This window comes from Zosterops lateralis (genome assembly GCF_965231275.1).
Source record: "Zosterops lateralis genome assembly, chromosome: 2".
Taxonomy (NCBI): Eukaryota; Metazoa; Chordata; class Aves; order Passeriformes; family Zosteropidae; genus Zosterops; species Zosterops lateralis.
This window is the reverse complement of record NC_139763.1, coordinates 34,239,722-34,261,277: the sequence shown is the minus strand read 5'-3', so window position 1 is coordinate 34,261,277 and position 21,556 is coordinate 34,239,722. Positions and strand designations below refer to the sequence as shown.

At 38.3% G+C, this 21,556-nt stretch overlaps 1 protein-coding gene across 4 annotated transcripts in view; it reads right to left on the bottom strand.

Moving 5' to 3' along the window:
* Window positions 1-21,556, bottom strand: part of JADE3 (jade family PHD finger 3) — a 63,640-nt gene that overhangs the window by 16,516 nt on the left and 25,568 nt on the right. For all 4 annotated transcript variants that reach the window (XM_083855919.1, XM_083855922.1, XM_083855921.1 and 1 more), the window contains 4 exons: window positions 16,062-16,121; window positions 14,855-14,937; window positions 4,097-4,254; window positions 2,045-2,235 (listed from right to left, as the gene is read on the bottom strand). In XM_083855919.1, coding sequence (XP_083712045.1) covers window positions 2,045-2,235; window positions 4,097-4,254; window positions 14,855-14,937; window positions 16,062-16,110 — 481 coding nt within the window. In that variant the 5' untranslated portion in view covers window positions 16,111-16,121. The remainder of the gene's footprint in view (window positions 1-2,044; window positions 2,236-4,096; window positions 4,255-14,854; window positions 14,938-16,061; window positions 16,122-21,556) is intronic.

The window sequence follows — 21,556 nt, the reverse complement described above, 5'->3', positions numbered from 1 at the left end:
CAACTTCTAGCAACTAATGGAGTAGACACAGCATCTAAAAATAAAAATATACAAGATTTTTCACTCACAGAATAATTATTACATTGTTTTATAAATACAAGCAGAACTCCTACTTGAGTATAAATTTTACACAAACCACAAGGTTGCACCTGGAAGAAAACACTGCAGCATGAAAGACAGCAATTGCTGTAAATGCTGGCTGCTCTCATACCCTTCCTGCATCTCTGTAATTTTACAAAACACTAACAAAATCCAAAAATCACACACTGTGTTCTTCTAAAGACTAATGCCCTAGGAAATAAAACTTATCAAGAATACGTCATATCTTATAATGATACAGAAGTTGTACCACCCAGTACCTCTAAGTTCATTGTGATGTAGTGCTCAAAGCATGAGGATTATGAAAAGTGCTTTTATTTTTCTGATTTTTTTTTAAAATAAAATAGTAGATAAATACACTGTTGGAATCCATACTGTCTGTTCCCTTCAACACTACACACACCATATATACTCGCCACTAATCAAACTTAGCATAAGCAGGACCACTTAAAAGTATTTGCTATGAGACTGGCCCTCAGCTTGCAGCTTCAGGACACACACTGTGTAAGAAATCCTATGATGTTCACAGCTACAAGACATCTCCAAACTGCATCTCACCAAAATCCTTGCTCAAAAATGATGTTCGTGATGTCACGATGTTCACAGCTTACGATTACTTTGGGCTATCAAATGCTGGGATATTCATATAACTTTAATTGCAGAGGCTAATATTTTAACTAAGGCTACTAATTGTGATTCCTTGCTACAAACAATAAACAGGGACAGTAAGAGAGTTGTTCTCTCCCATGCCCTAATACGTTTTCATTGCTTGAAGTAAAGAATTACTGAATCATTCAGATGGGAAGGGTCCTACAGAGGGCTTTCAGCCTCTGCCTGGGCTGCAAGCAGAGTCAACAGGAAATCCAAGAAAGGCTGTTGCTCAAGAGATACATGTAGTCATATCTTAAATCTCCAAGGATGGAGATCTGCCTCCTTGAAAAGCTCACAGCTTTGCTAACAGCATTCCTGTATACCTGGGAAGTCATCGTCCTTGCTTCTACTAATGTGCATCCTTTGGCACTGGAGCTCAGTCATGAACTCTGTACTTCAGCAAACCAGTCTCCCAACACATCTACCAATTTTCCTGAACGTAATTGGAACTTTCTTGTGCTTGGAGGACAGTATTCTTAAAGTCCTACTAGCTCTCTTCAGTAATTCCACCCTTCAGAGCTGCCTCACAGATCCCACCCAGTTACCTAAGTAGAAACGTGCTGCCCCAAAGTTCAGGACCAGTAAAACTCCAGAACTCAGTCACCACTATTTCATTGCTGTTACAGACAATTCTGCCATTGACTGTTACTTCTCTACAGGTCCCTCCTATTTTATTAAGAGCAAATCCAGGAGATGCCAACCTGTCTTTCCTAAAGGACCTACAATCACCCATGGATGAATACTAGCCACACAGGCTATTCCACCACAATTTGGTTATTCCAATAATAATTCCAATATTATTTTCCATGTCTCACTCCCACTCATAGACCTCTATACCCACAACTTGCATGGCAGAAGAAAGTTTACTTAGCTGATTTCAAATGGGCTAACATGTGTGAAACTTAATTACTGTCTTGAGAACCCAGCATGCAAGCTCCTCAGAACTCTGAATTTGTAGATATGTTCCAAGTTCAAGAAATGGAAACATCTGCTTTCCCTACATAAAATCTTTAACTTTTGAAGTCCTAAAATGAATTCCATCTAATGTGGGCTTTTTCTTTCCTGCCTCAGTCTGCAGAAGTTGCAGATGATTTTCAAGAATTTTTTAGGCACAACAGGTAAAACATAAAACATTAACAGATCAAGAAAGTAATTACTTTTTAGCTCCTGTTTATCTTAGCATTTCCATTCAATTATCATTCAGCAATCTTTAAGAGTCCTTACACAACAGACTACAATCCAAACAGCAGAAATTAAGTGCAGCTTTTAAAACGAGAACATGTTGTAGAATTACCCATTTCTGTAAGCTCTTCATTTAGTTCCTGGAGCCAAAAGATGTCCATGTCATCCAAGTCATAGCGACACACAGATTCTGCTAGTTCCAAAATGTTGATGTAACCTGGTTCTGTGGGTTCTTGGCTGGAACAGTGGATGTATTTCCTGGGTCGTGTATACAGTACTTCTTTTACTTTTTCTGCTACAACCCTGTGAGTGAAAAGGAAAAAAAAAAAAGAAAAACTTACAGCTTTTTAAGACCTATCCTTGAAAGATATAAAATATTTGCTGTAAGTGCAAAGAAAGCTGGAGTTTCACATATTTGTAACTAGCCAGTAAGTATAGTCAGCCCAGGCAGACAAGATTCTGTAAACGTCATTTTTTCACCCAAAATGTTCCAAGATTTACTACATATACAGAACCCTTCTTAAAACGTAAGACTGTCCATATGATTTCAATTGAACAAATGCTACTAGTACAACAAAGTAACTCTTTCTGAAACCCAGAGAAAGTATTATGCACAAAACCAATACAATCTTTGTCCTATATCCTTTCTAAATTATATAAGGAAATCTTGCCAACCGATCTCTTGAAAATACCAGCTTTTTCACGAAAGCCTAATTTATTCTACTGTAGTGTCTGTATGTGTGTGGGAAAAATCCTTGCTCTCCATTTGGGATACTCAGTCTAGCCTTATTTTGTAAATGACACCTTATCCACATTAAAAATACATATTTTTGTTATGCAAGAAACATTCTGATGCCAAGCAAAAATGCAAAGGGGGACAATCATCCAAGAAGCAAGGGAGAAAAAGACTTGTGTTCTCAACCTTTCAAGTGTTTTTGGAGATAAAATTCTGTGTTTGACTGGTTTGATTTTGGAATGGAAAGAATAATCTTAACTAGATAAGGTTCAATCTTTCTCTGAATTCAATTCAAAAAGACCTACATGTGGAAGGAAGCCAGAGAGATACAGAATGAAATAGTGCCATGCATGAGCAGCTCTACATGCTTTCTGGAGCCAACCCTCCGCAGGACAAGAAAAAGATAAAAACTCTGGAAAATAAGGCAGCAAAGAAAGAGGAGGCAGCTGTCAAGCTGTATCCTACATAATTCTGACTGGACAATGTGGATTATCAATGTTAGCAGAAACAATGTCCTTCTGCAATTCTTCATCCCCCTTCACCCTGCTCAGTTTTTCCTCTAATTCTCTTGTGAGCTTTTCTTTTCCCTGGTCCAGCCAAATCTATAGCAATTTTTTTCCTCTAATATAATACTGCTGGTATGAACTGCAATATAATTATTTTTATTAAGTTGGTACTGACAATAGCCTCAGTGGAAATTAAATTATGCTGGCTCAGCATTTTCACCAGACAATTAATTTATCTTCATCTTGAAGACCACACTGGCATTAAACTTTCTGCGTTGAAACACACTTTGTTTCCACCAGGAAAGGTTGCAGGACTACAGTGCTATGTTTCCCTAGTCTAAACACAGTGTGAGAGAACATAAGATCCTTTATCTATCTCCAGAATCTGAAATCACTGAACTTCTATAATGTTAAGCAGCCAGCTGTGGTAAGGAGAGGTAGAAAGGGTTAAAACATTGAGAATAACCAAAATTAGATTATATAAACAAATGAGTAATTTTACCAGGTATCAGTGATTACTGCATGCCTAGTGCTCTCTATATCATCCCGCTGTGTAGGGAAATCTTTTAAGTAATATGCATAAGATGTGGGTTTATTTTTAATTTATTCAACTCCCCATACTCAAATAAAAAACAGCTTTTAATCCATAGTGCCATGCGACTGAGGAAAAAAGATGTTTTTACGCTCACAATGTAGATACTATAACAGCATGCAGACAGAATGAGATCTGGACTGAAGCGCCACAGAAATGTTTTCCAAATAGGCACTTGTGTGGTTTAAGAACATGTCTGAAGGCTGCTACACTGAAGATTTAAACATACCAACAGAGAAAAGCTGACTGCACTTAGACAACTTGGTTTTGAGAGATCATCTTCTCTGAGTTGCCATTATGTGCACATGATCCACATCTGATCACCAATACCTGAGAGAAGGCTGTGGAATAGTTTCTGGACTGGCTGGAACCTGAACCCCTTTCTCCCATTCTTGTTTCCACGTGTCCGCAAAGACGTAATACTCATCAGGGTTGACATGGTGAGAATCTGGGAGTTTCATGGCACTAATGAGATCCTTTCGGAACACCTGCAGGAAACACAGAGTGTAAAGATGGATTTGAGAAAGAGCATTGCATTAAAGAATGTGACGGGTATTTTTCTTATTCACATTGAAACAATGCATACACACTGATAATTTTTTTCAAGAGTATCAACACAAACAAATCAATTTGAAACTACCTAGATTATTAATTTTTAGTGTATCAGATACAGTATAATAAGAAGTTTACACTAATTCAAAACCATGTTGCTGCCCAAAGGCTAACCAGAAGGAAGAAGGTTTTTACAGGTAACCAGAAAGAGGAGAAAGGAAGCCTGCATCTGATTCAAGACTCCTCACTATATTTTCAATCAGCTTATTGCCAGTCTGTAGGCTGTACCCTAACTTAGATACAAGGTAGATATCCTTTTCTTTCACTCAGTTCAGGTACTTTAAACTGTTATATTCATCATGGGCTACAACCCCATGGCAAAACTGTTGGATAGGCACTTGCTCATTTATTAAAACCACTTGAAGTTTTATTGGTTGGGATCTCTGAGATTGAAGATGAACAGCTTCCTTTGCTGGAACACAAGACGTGTGTTGCTCTGTGTCCAAGCAATAATGGACAAAATGCAGCTTCAGCATCTTTTAGCAAACCTATACAATGAAACATCACCCTCATACAAAGCAAACCATAGTGGCAAATCTCCAGCCATAACACTTGTCTCCAGAGAGTTAAGTTTTTACAAGCATGTCAACATGATTATCAGTCATCTCAAAGCTTACTTAATGTATCTGTTAACTACGGGTGCGTACAATTTAAATAAAGGGCGTATGCATCCTCTGTGGGTTTTTTCCTCCATTACTACACTGCACCAGCCTAATGTTCAGCAAAGCAAAACAGGGACTGTGACTTGGTTTTAGGGAGACATTGCAACTAATTAACTGTATGTATTATTGGAATGAGAAATCAAATCCTCAAAGAGCAATAAAATGAAATGGAAAATATCCCTGCAATAAGTTGTGACAGGTTGAACTCTCTTCTTATTAATTCAGTTTTATAACCAGAAAAGTAATGAACTATCGCAGAAGCCCAGTATCTCCATGTACCCTTTTCAATTTGACAGTACCAGACCAGTTATGTCTACTGCAAAAATTCTCGGCTGTTCTTGGAAATCATCAAGTAAACATTATTTAAAAAGTCTCTGTGCTAAAAAGGTAAAATAGCTGCTGGTGACCTGGAACATCAGCATTACTTCACTATGTTCTACAACTGCATCTCATACTGGCGGCCAGGAGACCAAGTTGACCGAGGGTACTCAAACCCACAGACACAAGGGTCTTGTATTTGCTATTAATGTGTTATCTGCCTTGGTTCAGAACAGACTGTTCACTGCTGCCTTTTGTATAAAACTCATCAGGTACCTAACAGGCCTGTATTAAAATCTGAACATCAAGAATGAAAGCATTGAGACTCCAAGCATCTGGTTTTTTTTCAAGCACTATATGTATACACCAAAAAATAAAATGTAAAATTATTTATGCCACTTAAAAGACATTTTAGTTTTATGTGTTGTAGGGGCAGAGTCAGGATTATGAGATACACTAAGAGGGCAGAATTCCAAAGAACACCAGAAGGAAAAAGTATGATAATGGAGAAGTGCAATGACTGCTTTAATTACCAGAAAATAAATTTCTCAAATCTTATCCGAGATAAGTGCTTTACAAACTACCTTTTAAGCCACTGACAGAATATAAAAGTGAAGTGAACTTCATATCAAACCCACTATTTCTTAACCATTGGATGAAAAATGCTATTAAAGGCATCAGTATTCTATCTACATTGCTTAGCAGCCAATCTTCTGATCATCCATTATGTATGCACACTGTATATCTATTTTTAGAGCACAAGCCCCCTGGAGTATGAACTTCTGGTTTCTTTCAACTGTTGTAAGTACTGACCACGCCATCACCACACCACCACGTTAAGTTCTCAGCTTCAGATTTCTACAATTTACAGTACAGGTACCACTGAAGGTCAAAGATTCAATCAATAAAAAGATAACTGTTGAAACCACAAGGGACTCCAAAACTCAACTAAGACTTCCTAAGAATTGCCTGTTCATACTTGTGATCAACAGCGCAACTGAGGATTTCCTGCAGACACTTGGAATCATTACAATCTTAAGCTCTAGTCCTTCTTCATTTCTTCACATGTGGCAAAGCAGGGTCTTCCAACAGTAAAATGCTCTCAGAGGGCAACTTATGAGAACACTTAGTCTGTATTTCCTTTGTTGTGGAAGTAAACCAAAACACTCAGGGGACCCAAAGAGAGTTTTCTGACAAATCGAGTAAATTCTGCTTCAGCAGTCAGCCTCAAGGCTATGAACTAAGCCATCTATACAAACAGCAGAGCACATATCTTCAGGATTTAGATAGCCAGCTTCTCCTCATGGCTGTTTCTTTTTCAACATTTATTTGAAAAAAAGTGCTGCTCCTTTACTAACTGTGTCCATAGAACAACAGCTAGTCTGCTCCACAGCATGCACTCTCTCCTCTTGGTAAGAATCATCTGCACTTCCCATTAGCCCATGAAGCCAGTGGTCATCTTTCAATCACTCCAAAGTAGTTCTACTTCTTACCTCATATAAAGTACAACCCCTCAACTTTATTTAACATCACCTGTAATATCATAAATATTGAAAATACCTGAAAAATGAGCATGCCAAGGTTAGAGTCATAAGGTATTCCCATCCAGAAACATCACTCCTCACAACCAGACTCAGCTGGTGGTGAGCATCTTTAGCACACAACAGAACAAGGCCTTGCAGAGCTGAATTATAACCAAGTGCAGCTCCCAGAGCCAGCTGCATACACACAGAAGTGGGAAAGTCCCCACCACTCAGAGCATTCCACAGTAATTACTGTGTGACAGCAGGATTTTTTAAAAATAATTTTTAGCAAAGAGGGCATGAAAGTACAAATGATTTTTAGCCTTACCATGCAAGACTGCTTGATCAGAACTTAAAATTTCGTTTTGCTGCCAGGAATTTTTAGCTTCAACCACAAACAGCCCAGCACTTTGAGTAAATTACATCAATGAAATGTGTCTGCTTATGTCATCATTGTCTCATAATCTAATAATTACCATTTCATTGAGAACTTCTATTACATATTTCATGCATTAGAACTGGGGCTTTAATCTAGAACAAAAGACCTTGTTCTTTAGCCATGTTGTGGTTTTAAGCCCAGCTGGAAACAAAACACTACTCAGCCGCTCTCTCAACCCCTTTCCTGTCTTCTCCCCCCAAACACGGTGGAATGGGGAGGAGAATCAAAGTAAAACTTGTATGTTGAGATAAGAACAATTTATTAACTGAAAATAAAGTTAAAATACAATAATAATGGTAAATAATAGTAACAATCATGATAATAAAAAGGAAAAAACCCAAACAAGTGATGCACAACACAGTTGCTCACCACCCACTGACCAATGCCAGACCCCACATCCCAAACCCAAACCAGCTTCCCTTCTGGGTAACTCCTCCAGTTTATATAACAATTCTGTGGTGTAGAATATCCCTTTGGTCAGATTGGGTCACCTGTCCCAGTTATGCTCTCCCCAAGTCTTTTTGGTTTGTTTATTTTTTATTGCATACCTCCTCACTGACAGAGCACGAGATGTAAAAAAAGAAAAGTCCTTGACTTGGGATAAACAAAAATTACCAAATCATCAAAGCATCAGTGTGTTATTAATACCATATTAATTCCAAATCCAAAACACAGCACTGCAACAGCTATGGAGAAGGAATTAGCCCTACCCTAGCTGAAACCAGGACAAGTCAATATTAGTGTTTTGCGCTGCAGTAGAAGTCTGCCTGCTTTTGCTGAAGAAATGAGAACCTCCTAGTCAGCTCTGCAGACACATTGCTATCTATAAAGCCTTTAAAAGCTAAATTCTACAGAAAGTCTCGAGAAATATGAATGCTCTGCTCCCCCAAAGCACTAATACACCAAGAAACAATTATATCAAAGATATGGTTCCTACATTATCTTTGTTTTTCAGACTTCTGAGCTCTATTTGGAAATAATGTTACAAGAATATGTCCAAGGAAAACTAACTTCTTAGAATTTATTTTAAAATGCTTCACTGAAAGCCATCTATGCTTTGAACCCAAACTCCTTCTGGAAGCACTCTATGGAAATGCAATATATAATCTTCATTCCTGGACACTGCTGTGCTTACTCTGAATAAATCAGGCTCTGAAACAAAGAATATGGTTTTGCATGAAGTATCCTTATCCATTAAAGACATCAGGGAGAATACAAGTAATGCTTGTAAATAAAATACTAGCATTGAAAACAGGGAATGGTCTTTACAATAAAATGGCCTTCTACAATTCCCATCTTTGATGAACAATTCAAACATCAGATCTGCACAGACTGTCAGGCACCTTCTGTTCATGACCACTGCAAACTTAAAACCACATTAAGAAAAGAAAAAAATGAGTGAAATTCCTTTTCCAATATCCCTCTGCAAGCTACTACCGAAGCTGACTGATGCCACTGCTCATTCACCGGGTCTTGCCCAAATGCATGTGTGAGGAAAAATAAATGGATTGTGTCATCTCTTAAAAATTAAATGAAAGCCAATACTTCTTGTGACACTCTCCATGCCTTCAGATACTTTGATCAACTGCTTACCAACTCCCAACATGTGTTAGTCACTTGTCACAGGCATCTGGGCTATGACTGGGAACCACACCTCCAAGGCTTAAGTAAATTATGACTTAACCGCTCTTGTTACAATCAAAGCCCACTTTATGCTGGATTCCATGTAATTGCTTCAGTCCTGAGGCTTCCCCTGCACCCAGCAGAACTCAGCAACAGGCTTTTCAGTTCACACCCATCACTGAGGGAGTCAGAAGACCCACTGCTCAGAAACACAGAGCTATGATTTTTCAAAAGCAGGAGGAACTGTCTATACAGGAACTATTATGTCCTGTCTCCCATGCAAAAGTATATTAAATCTTTTACAGCAAACAGCACAGAATGAGGGCCAGCATCCTCTCTAATCAGACAACAGCTAGCATTTTCCTAGATTTTTGTGTCCCTCCCAGCCCATCTCAAAGGCCAAGTCTGAAATTCCATTGTCAAACACTTGAATTTATGTGAAATGTAAATTATGCAAGAGTTTTTCCATCATATTGAGGGTCAAATCATCTTTCTTTATTCTCCTTTGAAAGGATCTAGTAACTTCTATTCCCAGAAGCACCCCCAAGCATTAAGGATTACTCTACTATTGTAGCTCTCACGTACAGGCCCTCAGCAAACACACTTACAAAGCAGGAGGTTTGCACCTAAAATCACCTCATAAATAATAAAAATTTAAATTCTAATGTTACCCATTAAAAGCGTAATACGACCACATAGTATCTGAGCATAGTTTATCTTTGTATGGATGTTTGACAGTATGTGCAAAAGACTGTCCATTTACAGGGGATGAAGCTCCAGGAACAGAATTTGGTGAGCTCATCCTGGAAGGACAGAATTTTTCTTGTTAATACATTGCAACCTGGACCTGAATTTTCTGAACTAAGGAACGTACCTTATAGAGAAGCGTAGAAACTTAAGGCAGGTTTGATTTGGGTTTTGGTTGGTTGAGGGATTTTTGGCAGCAAAGTAAATAAAAGGCAACATTAGTTTCAAATAGAAATGAAATTACAGTTTCAGGCACATATTCCAACTGGACTGATAAACTCAAAATGTTAAAATGCTGTGATAGTCAGGAATATGTGTAGAATTAAATTTGTAGTTCTCAAACATCCACATGATTTGGAAAAGTAAGGCAGTAAATTCTAATGTTAAAATCCCCTACCCCCTAATACTATTTTAATGAATTATCCAGGACTCAAGCAAATTAAATGTACATTTCATTTAAGTAGCCATGAATCTTCCTAGACTCCTTTTACAAGCATGTATAGGAAAAGCCAGGAAATTGGATACTAAATCAACACTACCTAACATCATGTCTCTGACAGTATCTCATGAGCCAGAACAACGTGCAAGAACATGTCAAGTTTCCTTCTGGTTGCTAATCAGACATAAGCTTTGGATTTTGGGGTTAATCCTAACAATCAATTTTTAAAGTGGCATTAATTTATACAGATATTTTTAAAAATCTGTACTTGCTATCATCTGTCCAATTCCTTTTTTAATCTTGTTTAATTCTCAGTCTCAACAATTTCCTGTAGCAGATGAGCTTCCCAGCCTAATTGCATGAAAAGGATATCCTTTTAATTGCTACAGATTTTCTAACTTTTGGCTTCATTTATCAGTGCTCATGGCTGCCTTTTCTCTCCAGTTCTTCCATCACAAGGACAGGCAGGACTGAAACAGTCTAGCTCTGCTGTTTCCAACCCATTCATACTTTACTGTTATGCCTGCTCATTCACTTCAAAGGTTAAGTAGCTCAGCCTTTTCACAAGTAAGCTCTTCCACACCTTTCTGCATTTGGGTCACCTCTTCCCAAGAGTTCAAATAGCCTGAGACAGTATCTCAAAGGGAAAAAAAAAAAAAAATCACAGAAGTAACTGATAAGTTTGCACCTCCCACCTTACTTATGTATATTTTTTAAATCAACTAACCCAAACAGCTAAAAAGTACCTCATGGATAACACTTTTGCCAGAGGTCTTGAGAAGCCTGTACACGTCCCAGATAATTCCGAATTTTTTAAGGTAAGCATGCACATAAAATTGACAGTCTCTTATTACAGACGGTACACACAAAGCAATATAACTTAACCATGTTGCCCATTCATTCACAGAACAAAATCAAGCACTTTCAAACTGCAAAAACAGTCCATTTGCTGCCAAAAGTCTAGTCTTACAGGGTGCTTCTCAGGATCAAGACCAACAGTTTATGTGGCAGTTAAATGCCACAAAAAAAGTTACACGTACCCAAATAATGAATGCAGACCATTTACTTTTGGAAGACAAGCTGCATTTCACATGATAATACAGCTGTCACAATCAGCAATGAAGAATTAAAAACTACTCTTGCTGTGAGATTCAAAACCCTATTTGCAAAGAGAAGTAAAATATTGCCATGTTATATGGAAAGAGTTTAAAAAAAAAAAGGCACAAAACTAACTCAACTTCTTTGCAGTTTCAAGAGGGAGACAGGACTGAAAAAAGGATATACACAAATTTGAGTGTCATAAAGATCTTAGGCTCTTTTGTGACCCCCCAAGCATAAGGGAAAAGATACGGTCAGTCATTCAGGACAGTCCAGCTAATGGTTTTTCCCTGCAAAAATGATTCCCATTACTCTGCCATCATTTTCTGCTGCAGCTTTCTTGGAGACAGGAAGCTGCCAAGTACAGGCTTCACGCTGAGCCAGACATCCAAATGCCTCCTACCCTGCTGCTCCCACACAGCCTACTGCAGAGGGCTGTGAGTCCTTCCTGTCGAAGTTTAAACCCACTGAGGGGGACACCACAAATGGTATGTGGCCAACATCATCATATATCTCCAAACCAGCTATGACTTTGTATTACTGCTGTGCCTCTAACCTCAACACTGCTAATTCATTCACAGTAAATGCTAAAGTTAATTGGATAACAGGATTTTTAAGTCACTGTTTCAGTAGTTTGTGATAGATTGTAATCCAGAAGCAGAGCACAGAGAAAGAGACATAGCCTTTTAACATTACCTACAGAGGCATTATGGTCTGAAGAAGCCTCATTGCAGGTTTTCCTTGTTCTCACCTTCTTCTCCAAGGAGGAGTCTGAGTAAGTTGAAACCAGGTCCAACCCAGTAACATCCCTTCTGGATAGATACAGCCTCTGGAAATGGGCTTTGACATTTCACTGTAACACAATACCTCTTGGCCTGGCAGTAACACCAGATGACCTCGGTCCACTGAGGCCATTCCCAAACCCACCTGGATTCTAAAGCACCTGGAAGGCAATTCAAGGCAGAGCAGTGCTCAGATGCAGCCACTCATCGCTTTTTACAGGCAACCTCAGAGGACAGCAGCATATTTAGATAAGTCCTGAACTGGAACATGCACTCACTAGTTGCTTGTTGGAGTACCAAACCCAAGCTTTTATTTGGAGAGAACCCAGGTACTCAGGCCGGGCTGATGATGGTAGAGGAAGGAGAAGAAAGCCTATATATTCACATCCAATTTACTTGAAAAACCAAGCCTTACTAGCGTGAAAGAAAAATTAATGCATGAAGATCATGAACAAAAATATTCCCAAACAGCTATTTATAGCTTTGACCTTCTAGATTTTCTGCATCACTAACTCAAGAAACAGCCTGCTGCCTGGCAAGCAGAGGTGAATGAAAGGAGAGCAATGCCAACTTGTTACAGAGAGACCTTGCTCAAGAGATGCTGTCAGCCTGAAAATTTAAATTTCTATCTAATAGATGTTAGACAATTACTACTACAAAAAGCTTGTGAGATTACAACATGATTTTTGGAAGGGTGTGTAGTGGGGTCCCTTTTCAGTATTTGCTTGGCACCCTTGTCACCACTTGATGCATAAATAATCAATTTCAATGCTCTGCTGACAAAAGCATTTCATATAATACACTTCTCAGCATATGCTTTTCAAGAGGTTGGAGGGAGCACTTGCTTTTAGCAAAACAAAAGCAAAAATGTAAAGAATAGCCAGAAGTCTTTTGTACAAGAGGTACAGTACTACTGTCACCTTCCATTCCCTTTCCAGGAGAACTGAATTTGTTTCAGGGATCTTTTAAATATTGTACTCAGGAGACTCTTTCCAAAGAGAATGTATTCTAAAGTTCGGGATTTCTTTCCTTTTTTTTCCTTATTTTTTTGCCCCAGGAGGAGAATCTTAAATCAAATACGATAAAGAGATTCCAGTTTTACTAGAAAGATTACTTTATTAACAGACTTTTTCAATTTCAAGTGTATTTTCCAGATTTTGTTCTTCAAAGTTGCATATTTGCAATCATTAAAGGAATCAAGATTTTTCCTAGCAACTGGTAAAAGGCAGCAAAGATGATTTCAAAAGGAGGAACTGAAAACACTGCTCTTTTTAATTCCTAAAAGTTATGTAAACTTGTATGCTATATAGCTGGACCACATCTTCGTAATTATCATTTAATGTACATACGCACCTAGAGAAAGAATGGAGCAAACTGAAAAAAGGCTAATAATAATAATATCAATAAGAATAGGGCAATCCCTAAGATGAAGAACTTACAAGAAGAAAACTGGATGGCTGGGCAGAAAGAAGGGATTGGTAAGGGACTAGCACTGAGGTGTATCTCAAATAGCAACAAGACTGGCAATATATGTGCTTCAGCTCCCATTTGCACAGCTTGACTGGTAACAAAGCTACTGCCTGGGCACACATGAGCAACACTTACAAGATCTCAGTAGCCACAAGCGGTTTTAAGATTTAAATTCTTACAGAACCATAATCCCCATAAAAACATCTTAAAGGCAAAAAGCTTAGTGGGTTTTTCTTAACCTTCTTGGTGGCTGCAAATAAAACACTATGTAGCTAGTTCTAGCCAACTTTATTTTTTAGAACTTTTTTTGCATTTTCTTTTAGAAATAAGTGAGTTTTCTTGAATTGACTTGCAATAAGAATTAAGTTTCCAAAGAAATGACACATTCTGTATCATTTACCTTGTTCTTACCTTACTAAACCCACCTAGTTAGCAACATTTAGAAAAGAAGCATGAAGTATGTTTGCTGAATAGCTTAAGCTATAAGAGCACAATCTACATATTTCACACAACCTTGCATAGCAGTAACCATTCAGGTAAAAAGCTGCTCGTATAGCAAACAATTTCTGGGACATAACTTTAAATTCTAAAGAAATAAACTGGGGTTTTTCAGTCTTTTTTCAGTTGTCACACCAAAATTCTGAAGGACTCATTCAGAAGCAATGTGATAACAAGTAAGGGGAATTAGCTACAAAAAAATATTTCTCCAATTTGCAGTTCATATCTGACTTCAGCCTTTAAGAAAGCAAGGATAAAATCTGGAGAAGACAGACAACAAATCTTCCACTAAGAGGGGCTATCAATGGAATAGTCGACAGGATGGCTTTGGGCACTGGATTGTCCATAAATGGCAATTTATTAAATGGGTCAGTCCAGTGGCAGCGGTGGTAAGTGTTGAGGTTCTAACAGGTGGAGATGGCAGAGTAAACAAAAAAAGCCACATTGACAGTAAAAAGCCAAGAGTAACAAAGTAGCAGAGCAAACACTGCATATACATATCCTACCCACCTAAGTGTCCCACTGTTTCATCCTGAAGCAGAAAGACAGTATCCTTTCCCAAACACATACACACGAACCATTTTTCTGTGCTATGCTCTCAAATCCTAAGACCGTATCAGCTTTTGCCAATTTCAAAATGATATTAAAATTCCAGGGGAAGAATGAACTACATGTTACTATCTGCAAATCCCCAAAGTCATTTTGGTCAAACACCAGAGTTCCTGTACTACTCACACAGTGAGGAAAATCCAGGTTCAGAGAATTTGACAGGTGACAAAAGGACCCACCAGCATGATATTCATAGCTCACTTCTTCAAGGCTTAGAAACATGAAAACTCTATGAAAGAAAACTACCTGTGACCAACCTAGTTCTTACCTCAGCAGGCTTCTTTTGTTCATTTGCTGGTGTTTTTGACTTGCTCCTATATTTAGAACAAGAAGAAAAGGAAGTGGAAGGACCTGTTAAAAAATAAAAAAAAAGAAGAAATAAAAAAGGATCATTATAGCTCAGTTCAATTCATTTAATTTTTCCAGTAAAACACAAGGCACTCCAATCTCTTGAATTATAATTTTTTGACAAGATGTGGGCAAAAAAAAAAACCTGTTAGGCAGTCTGTAGGCTTAATTTCAGCTCCTCCTGTTCCACTCATTCTTTATAAAACCACAGCACACCAAGTTTATGGGTACATTCTGCTCTGCCCAATACAAGCATGAGTAAACAGAAACAAGCAGACTGCTTTCCTTCATTAAGTTCCCTTCTAACAAAGTGGAAGAAAGAGTAAAGCAGAGTTTGAAAATGCTCAAAAAGAAAACCTCTAAAGAACAAAGCAATAATACTAAAATGTGCTAACAAGAGATGCAAAAAAACCCGTAGTGGGATATCTTAGTTGTTTCTGGCAAAATGTTATTTCAGCAGAGGATACATCAATGACTTGCAGTGAATATGATGAGAATCATTATCTCTAGAGCTTTTAGACAGGCACAGGCTTATAAGAAACAAACAAGACCCTGCCACAAAGAATTGTTCTGTTTTGGGTTTCTTGCAAATAATATGGGAAGATATTCAGGTAGATGTCTGCCAAGGAACACTTAAAATGTAACTTTACTAAACTGTTGAACAGAGTGAAGTGGAGTAGATCAAGAACCAGTATGAGAAAACATAACAATCAATATACTGATTATAATTCTAACACATGAATGCTGTAACTTGCCACCCCCAACTATTCTAACATTGAAGCTCTGCATACCAGGAGACAACAGGATTCTTTTTTAAAAAATAATCACAGAATAGAATCCCAGGCAGTAAAATTTCTCTTGATTTACAAATTTCTTCTTGCCAACTATGGATGAGAAAGATATAAAAGTTTCTCTTGAAATTTTAAATATACTCAAAACTCCCCTTATAAGAGCCTTTGCCTTATTTTTCTCCTGTAACATGATTCAGAACACCAAAGACCACAAATGCAAAAAGAAATCAATCAAGAAACATAGTTTTTGGAATTTTAAGAGGTGAAGCCCTCAAACCACAGAAGGAAACCACAAGGGGGTGATAGACCAAAGAAAAACTAGCAGGTATTACTTACTCTCATTGTCTGAACTGTCACTGGTGCTTAGATGCCTGTGGCGTTTCATCCTGACGCATCCTAAAGAGAGAAAAAAAAGTTGATGGCAACCATTCTACCAGAAAACCACCAGGGCTGCTGGCTGATGCCAAGTTCTTCACGCTAAAGGCAAAGCTCCTCCGAAGAGGTCTCAGGTATAGAAATAATCCCAGTTCAGTCACTATGTTTGATTTCTGCAAGCAACTATTAGTTCACAGTAATATTTGTGAAACTGAGCACCCTCAAAACCAGCAGGCCTCTGCTGGGCAGAGCTTGCTTTTAATTTTGCAGAAAGAAGTGTAACCTGCCAGCTGATTCCCGGCAGGGCATGAGCGGTGCACTGCTCGACTCAATGTCCCATCTGTTCAGCTGGAGGAAGAGTTGCCATGGCGGCAGTAGCTAGCTGAGAGATGGGTGGAGGCCAGGAAATAAGGTGGATGCACAGCAAGGCAAGGATTTATAAATATAACACACCTTAAAAAACCTAAACAAACAAACAAAAAGAAAAGGCACAAAGAAACCTTAAAGCGTCTATGCAAAACAAAAGGAGGGTTTTAAATAGCGACAATCATAGAAAGCAGTACTGATGCCACTTGTCATCTGATCACCATTTATTTCACGAGCAATGTGGTTTTCAGAAGTTTGAGAAGTGATTAAGAGTATCACTGAGAAATACTTCAGTGGCACTGCACCAGTTGCATTAAAAAAAGGTACTGAACTTTTCAAAATTCATTTTTGAACAGGTAATGCTAAAGAGAGGGGAAGAACTTTCTGCATCTCTACTTAAAAAAAAAATCAAAACAGTTATCAGCTATATACTCTAAACAAGTGCCAAGAAAAATCCATATACATTCTTATTAGTCATGTCACTTTGTTATACTCAATATTTACATTTGTTAACTAAGGTTCAATAACAGTTTACAATTATTAGCAGTAAATAAAAATCACCACTATGTTTGTAATGGATTGAACGAGAAAATCAATAGAGAAAAGAAGTAAAAAAGTAATTCTGTAGGAATATGTAAGAACTCTATCTGCAGGAATATATAAGAACTCTATTTTTTCTGCTTGTTTTAAAGCAGAAGATATGCTTAAGTAGGTTAGAGATAGCTGAATCTGAAATGTCTGTAGTACTCTTAAGTGCCAGCTTGGCTACACCTGAAATGTAAGCAGCTTCATGGCTTAAACATAACCACATGCCATTAAAAAAAGCAACACAGTTGAATATCCCATTTGATAAGCACTCCACATTAGCTACTGTACAATGGGTCTTGAGATTATCCAAATACCATGGGATAAACAAGATCTCCGGATAAGAGAAGCCTGCCCAGAGGCTTTGAAGAGATTGAAATTGAACTGTTTGCAGCATGAGTGTTTAATTTAGTGGAAAATTTCAGTAGTCTTTGTATTTAAGAGAATGAGTTTACTGAATCTAAATGCAGTGATCACTCGAAGTTTAAGTCAATCCTTTCAACCCATTATAAAAAAAGACATTGTCCCCGCTCCTGAAAGCTGGCAAAGGAAGCGATGCTTCCAGTTTTCAAGAAAGCAAATACAGAACTTCTAAGTCAGGTATTTAACCTGGAGGGAAGACAGAAAGACACAGGACAAAGGTCACTCACATTATCACTTAAGCAAGGTATAAAATTCCATTACATAACAAATAATTTCACATGAATTCAACTTCTCACAGCTCAGGCAACATAGGGGAGACAAGGCAGCCATGCTACATGTGCAGACCAGTGTCCAAGAAAAGAGTGACATCAGAAATGAAACACCCAAAGACCACAGGGCTTTGCTTCCAGCAAGCAATGTGAAGTAGCTTGTACAGATGAAGAAACTTCCATGAAGCTCTTGGACAGAAGTTGTTTGACATGTAGAAGGCACTCGGGTCAGAAGGACATGTTTTTGTACATGTTTTGGGGGTACCAGACTTGAAATTGGCTGCAGGGTACTGAAAGAAGGTCTAGAAGACTACTTTCATATTGCCAACTTGCAAAATTTAAATGCATGGATTTGAATCAAGAGCCAATAAAATTGATAAAGTTCTACTGCCTATTTGAGAGCTTGCTCTCCAGGCCAAACCCAGCCCCTTGGAGCATGAAAGTCTCCCTAAAAAATGCAGGTTCTGCCCATGACAACTTATCTGCTGGCAGGCTTCATTTCCAAACAACCTGACTTAAAGACCATCAGGTACATTTTAAGACCTTGGGAGACAACAAAAAGAAGCATCTAGATGAGCCAAGCAGTATTCCCACTTCCATTTCTTAGCAAATGAAAGGAAATGGAAGTGCTTGCTACTTGCTTTGGTTTTATATTCAGGTGAATTTTTGAGCAATCCTTAAAAGGTGCTGAAAGCTTATGGCAGGTGATTCCCATCTCTTAGAGTCTTTATAAACATGCAGCTATAAACCCTTTTCACTTTGTACTAAGGACAGCTATCTGCAAAGCATAACATGAACATTCAATTAAAGTAGGGTCCAACATGAGGTTGAGAGAGACAACTACAGGACAGAACACCCAGGAAGCCTGGACTTCTGCCTGGGCAACTGAGAAAGAAGAGCAGAGATGCCTACACTTCAAAGACAGCTTACATAGAAATGGCAAGTGTAACAAAAACTCTAGAACAGAAAACACACCTCTGCCAACAACTCCAAGAGAGTAGAAAAACAAACAAATACACACTAAACAAAAGTAACAAGCTGTTATTTGAGAACTGGGTTTGCAGCAGCTCAGGCAAGAGATTTACACCTCCATGATAGCAGACAGAAACAGAAAAAGTAGTCACTGAGGGCAAAAAGCCCTGAATAGTAATAGTACTGGATTCCTGCCTGATTTTTTCAGCAATATTAACCACATCAACAGTGTATAAAAATCCACAGAGTTACAACAAATTATAGGTGTGCTGCGTTTGGTACGTCAGGTTATTTAAGGCTATAAGTTCAGTCTCTGTCCCCACACGAGGCAGGAGGACCCAGAGCCTCAGCATCATTCAGTAGAGACCACCTCTACAGGGGATTTCACTTTTCTTTTTAACAAAGGACCCCCTTGTTGCACCCTTGTGTACACCAGGACTGCCACACAACTTCCAGCTCACTTCCACCCCAAGCCATGAGGGCTCATCAGAAAGGCTCCATGACAATGATGCTTCTACTCCCTAGACACTAGAGAGGGATCCCAAAGTAACATGCATTCAGTGGGAAAGATCTGCCTCACTTCACCTGCGTTTGAAGAATGGAAAAGAATCAGAAGCTGCTCAATTCAGAAAACAGGGGACACCCCCTCCTCCCTTCCCCTCCTGAAAATTGATGTCAACCTTTCCCAGCCTCAGTGCAAAATCCTCTAAGCAGACTGGCATCCTTCAGTTTGTCCAAGCATTTTGCAAATGGGCACGAAGAACTTCTTGATAGACTAAAGTTTTAACATTTATACTTTCTAGCAGTTCCAATGTTACAAGCTAAGGGAGTGCACAGCAACTCAAGACTGAAACGTTGTTGCAGAGCAAAAGAGATGTGGCTCCGTGCCCCCTCCCCCCAAAATGCCTGCAGAAAACCCTTGTTTCTCAGTCACTGATCATGATTCTTACTACCTTAGGAAGTAAGCAGGGGTGCTTTGGCTATGGACTTGAAGAGTGCACAGGCATTATAAGAAAGCACAGATTACCTCAAAAATTATGATTAAAAATACAAACATAATACACTAAGTGGTTTTGCCTCTCTTTTTTTTTCTTTTTTTTTTTAATCCACAGACGGACTAACATCTTATTAATTACTTGTATGACAACATAAACAAATTCTAAAGATGCCCACCCTTCAGAGATCTTCTAAATGAAAACTGAAAAACAGAAGCAGCAGTAAGAAATCATCATGTCACAAGGAAGATGATGTTCAACTCTCCAGGCAATTACTGCAATGAAACATTTGCTGGCATCATTTTTAATATGAATTACTAGAGTTATTCCTAAACTAGAACCATATTCTGCACCTGTTGCACTTCTGACTTGTCAAGTCATGGCTGTACATTCATGCCCCATCTCTTTGAAACAGCTTTAGACATGAACTGCAACTTTAAAAAAGAGAAATCAGCCTCATTCCCTGCTGTCAACTTAACAACTGAATGCAGGTCAAGATGCCCTGAACCTTTCTGTGTGCTTAAGCAGAAAACAACCCCAGGAAAACCTCAGCCACAGACAGCAACATTGTGCTGCCAGCTTTCCCTGGCTTCCAGAAGGCTGCTGTACATATTGGGAATTTTGCCCTGGAGACAGAACCGATGCTTGTATCCAACACATCACTGCACTTTCAAGGAAAGCCAGGAAAAAGCCTGCACTCACCTGGCTGAAATTAAAACATGGATCCCAAGCTAAGAAGAATCAACACCTCAGCCAGCATGTGCAAGAATCTTAAGACAGTAACACTGGTATTTCCAAAAATCTAAGGGATATGTTTTGTAATTAATGATTTCTAAGTTATGTTTCCTCCTTTTTGCTTATTCACAAGTACTTGCACTGCTAAAGTGAACAAGAAGCAGCCACTTGCCTCTACCACCGTTCTCTCCTGCCACTCAGGAAAATCAATGCTGCACTGACTTAAGGCACTTCCCACTTCTGAAAAGCTAGTTACCATGGATTACTCAAAAAAACTCAAAATCACTCGACAGTGCATGTAAGTAGCAGACAGGTAACAAAATTTCAGAGCCTTATCCAGAAGAAAAACCCATTTCAAATACCTGCAGAAACAAGACGAATAAGTATTTTTTCATTTTCAATTTGCACCAGAGTAAACAACTAAATTTACCAAATAAACTATAAATTTAGCCTCTTTTTCTAATGCATTCCTCTGGATAGTTCATCAGTAACAGCAGACACAAGGATAAGATATCACAGAGTCTGAATTTGTACAGCATATTAGGCAAGACATCAGTGACAAGCACACAAAATGAATCCATAAAGCCAGCCAAGATTTCTGAACAAAACAGTATCTCCAAGGAATAGCAGTGCTTCCCTGGCTTCAGTTTGTTGCAGGCAAAGGTTAAACACACCCATATGCTACTCAGTACCTATTAGATACCTATAGAGATGGAAAAAACAGAACCAGAAAATTCAAGAAACTGTTAAGCAAATATATCTTAGACCTGTGAGATTTTACTTCTTTGTATCTTAAAATAGCCTCCCAAAAATGGAATTGGCCACAACATTATGGAAATTTTCAAGTGGGACAAAAAAGTAACCTACTTTATTTTATTAAAAACAGAACCAGCACCTATCTATGAAAACCAAATTACATGCTACATGCAAATTTCAGATTAAAATTCTGTACTTACATTTTTACAATATGGCTTGTCTACAAAAAAAAAAAAAAAAAAAAAAAAAAAAAAAAAAAAAAGCAGAGGCAGTAGGTAGCAATTTCCAAGTCTCCAAAATGTGGTTTATGTAACTGTTAAATTTAGATTAGGAAGCAAATTATCTTGAAAGGTCT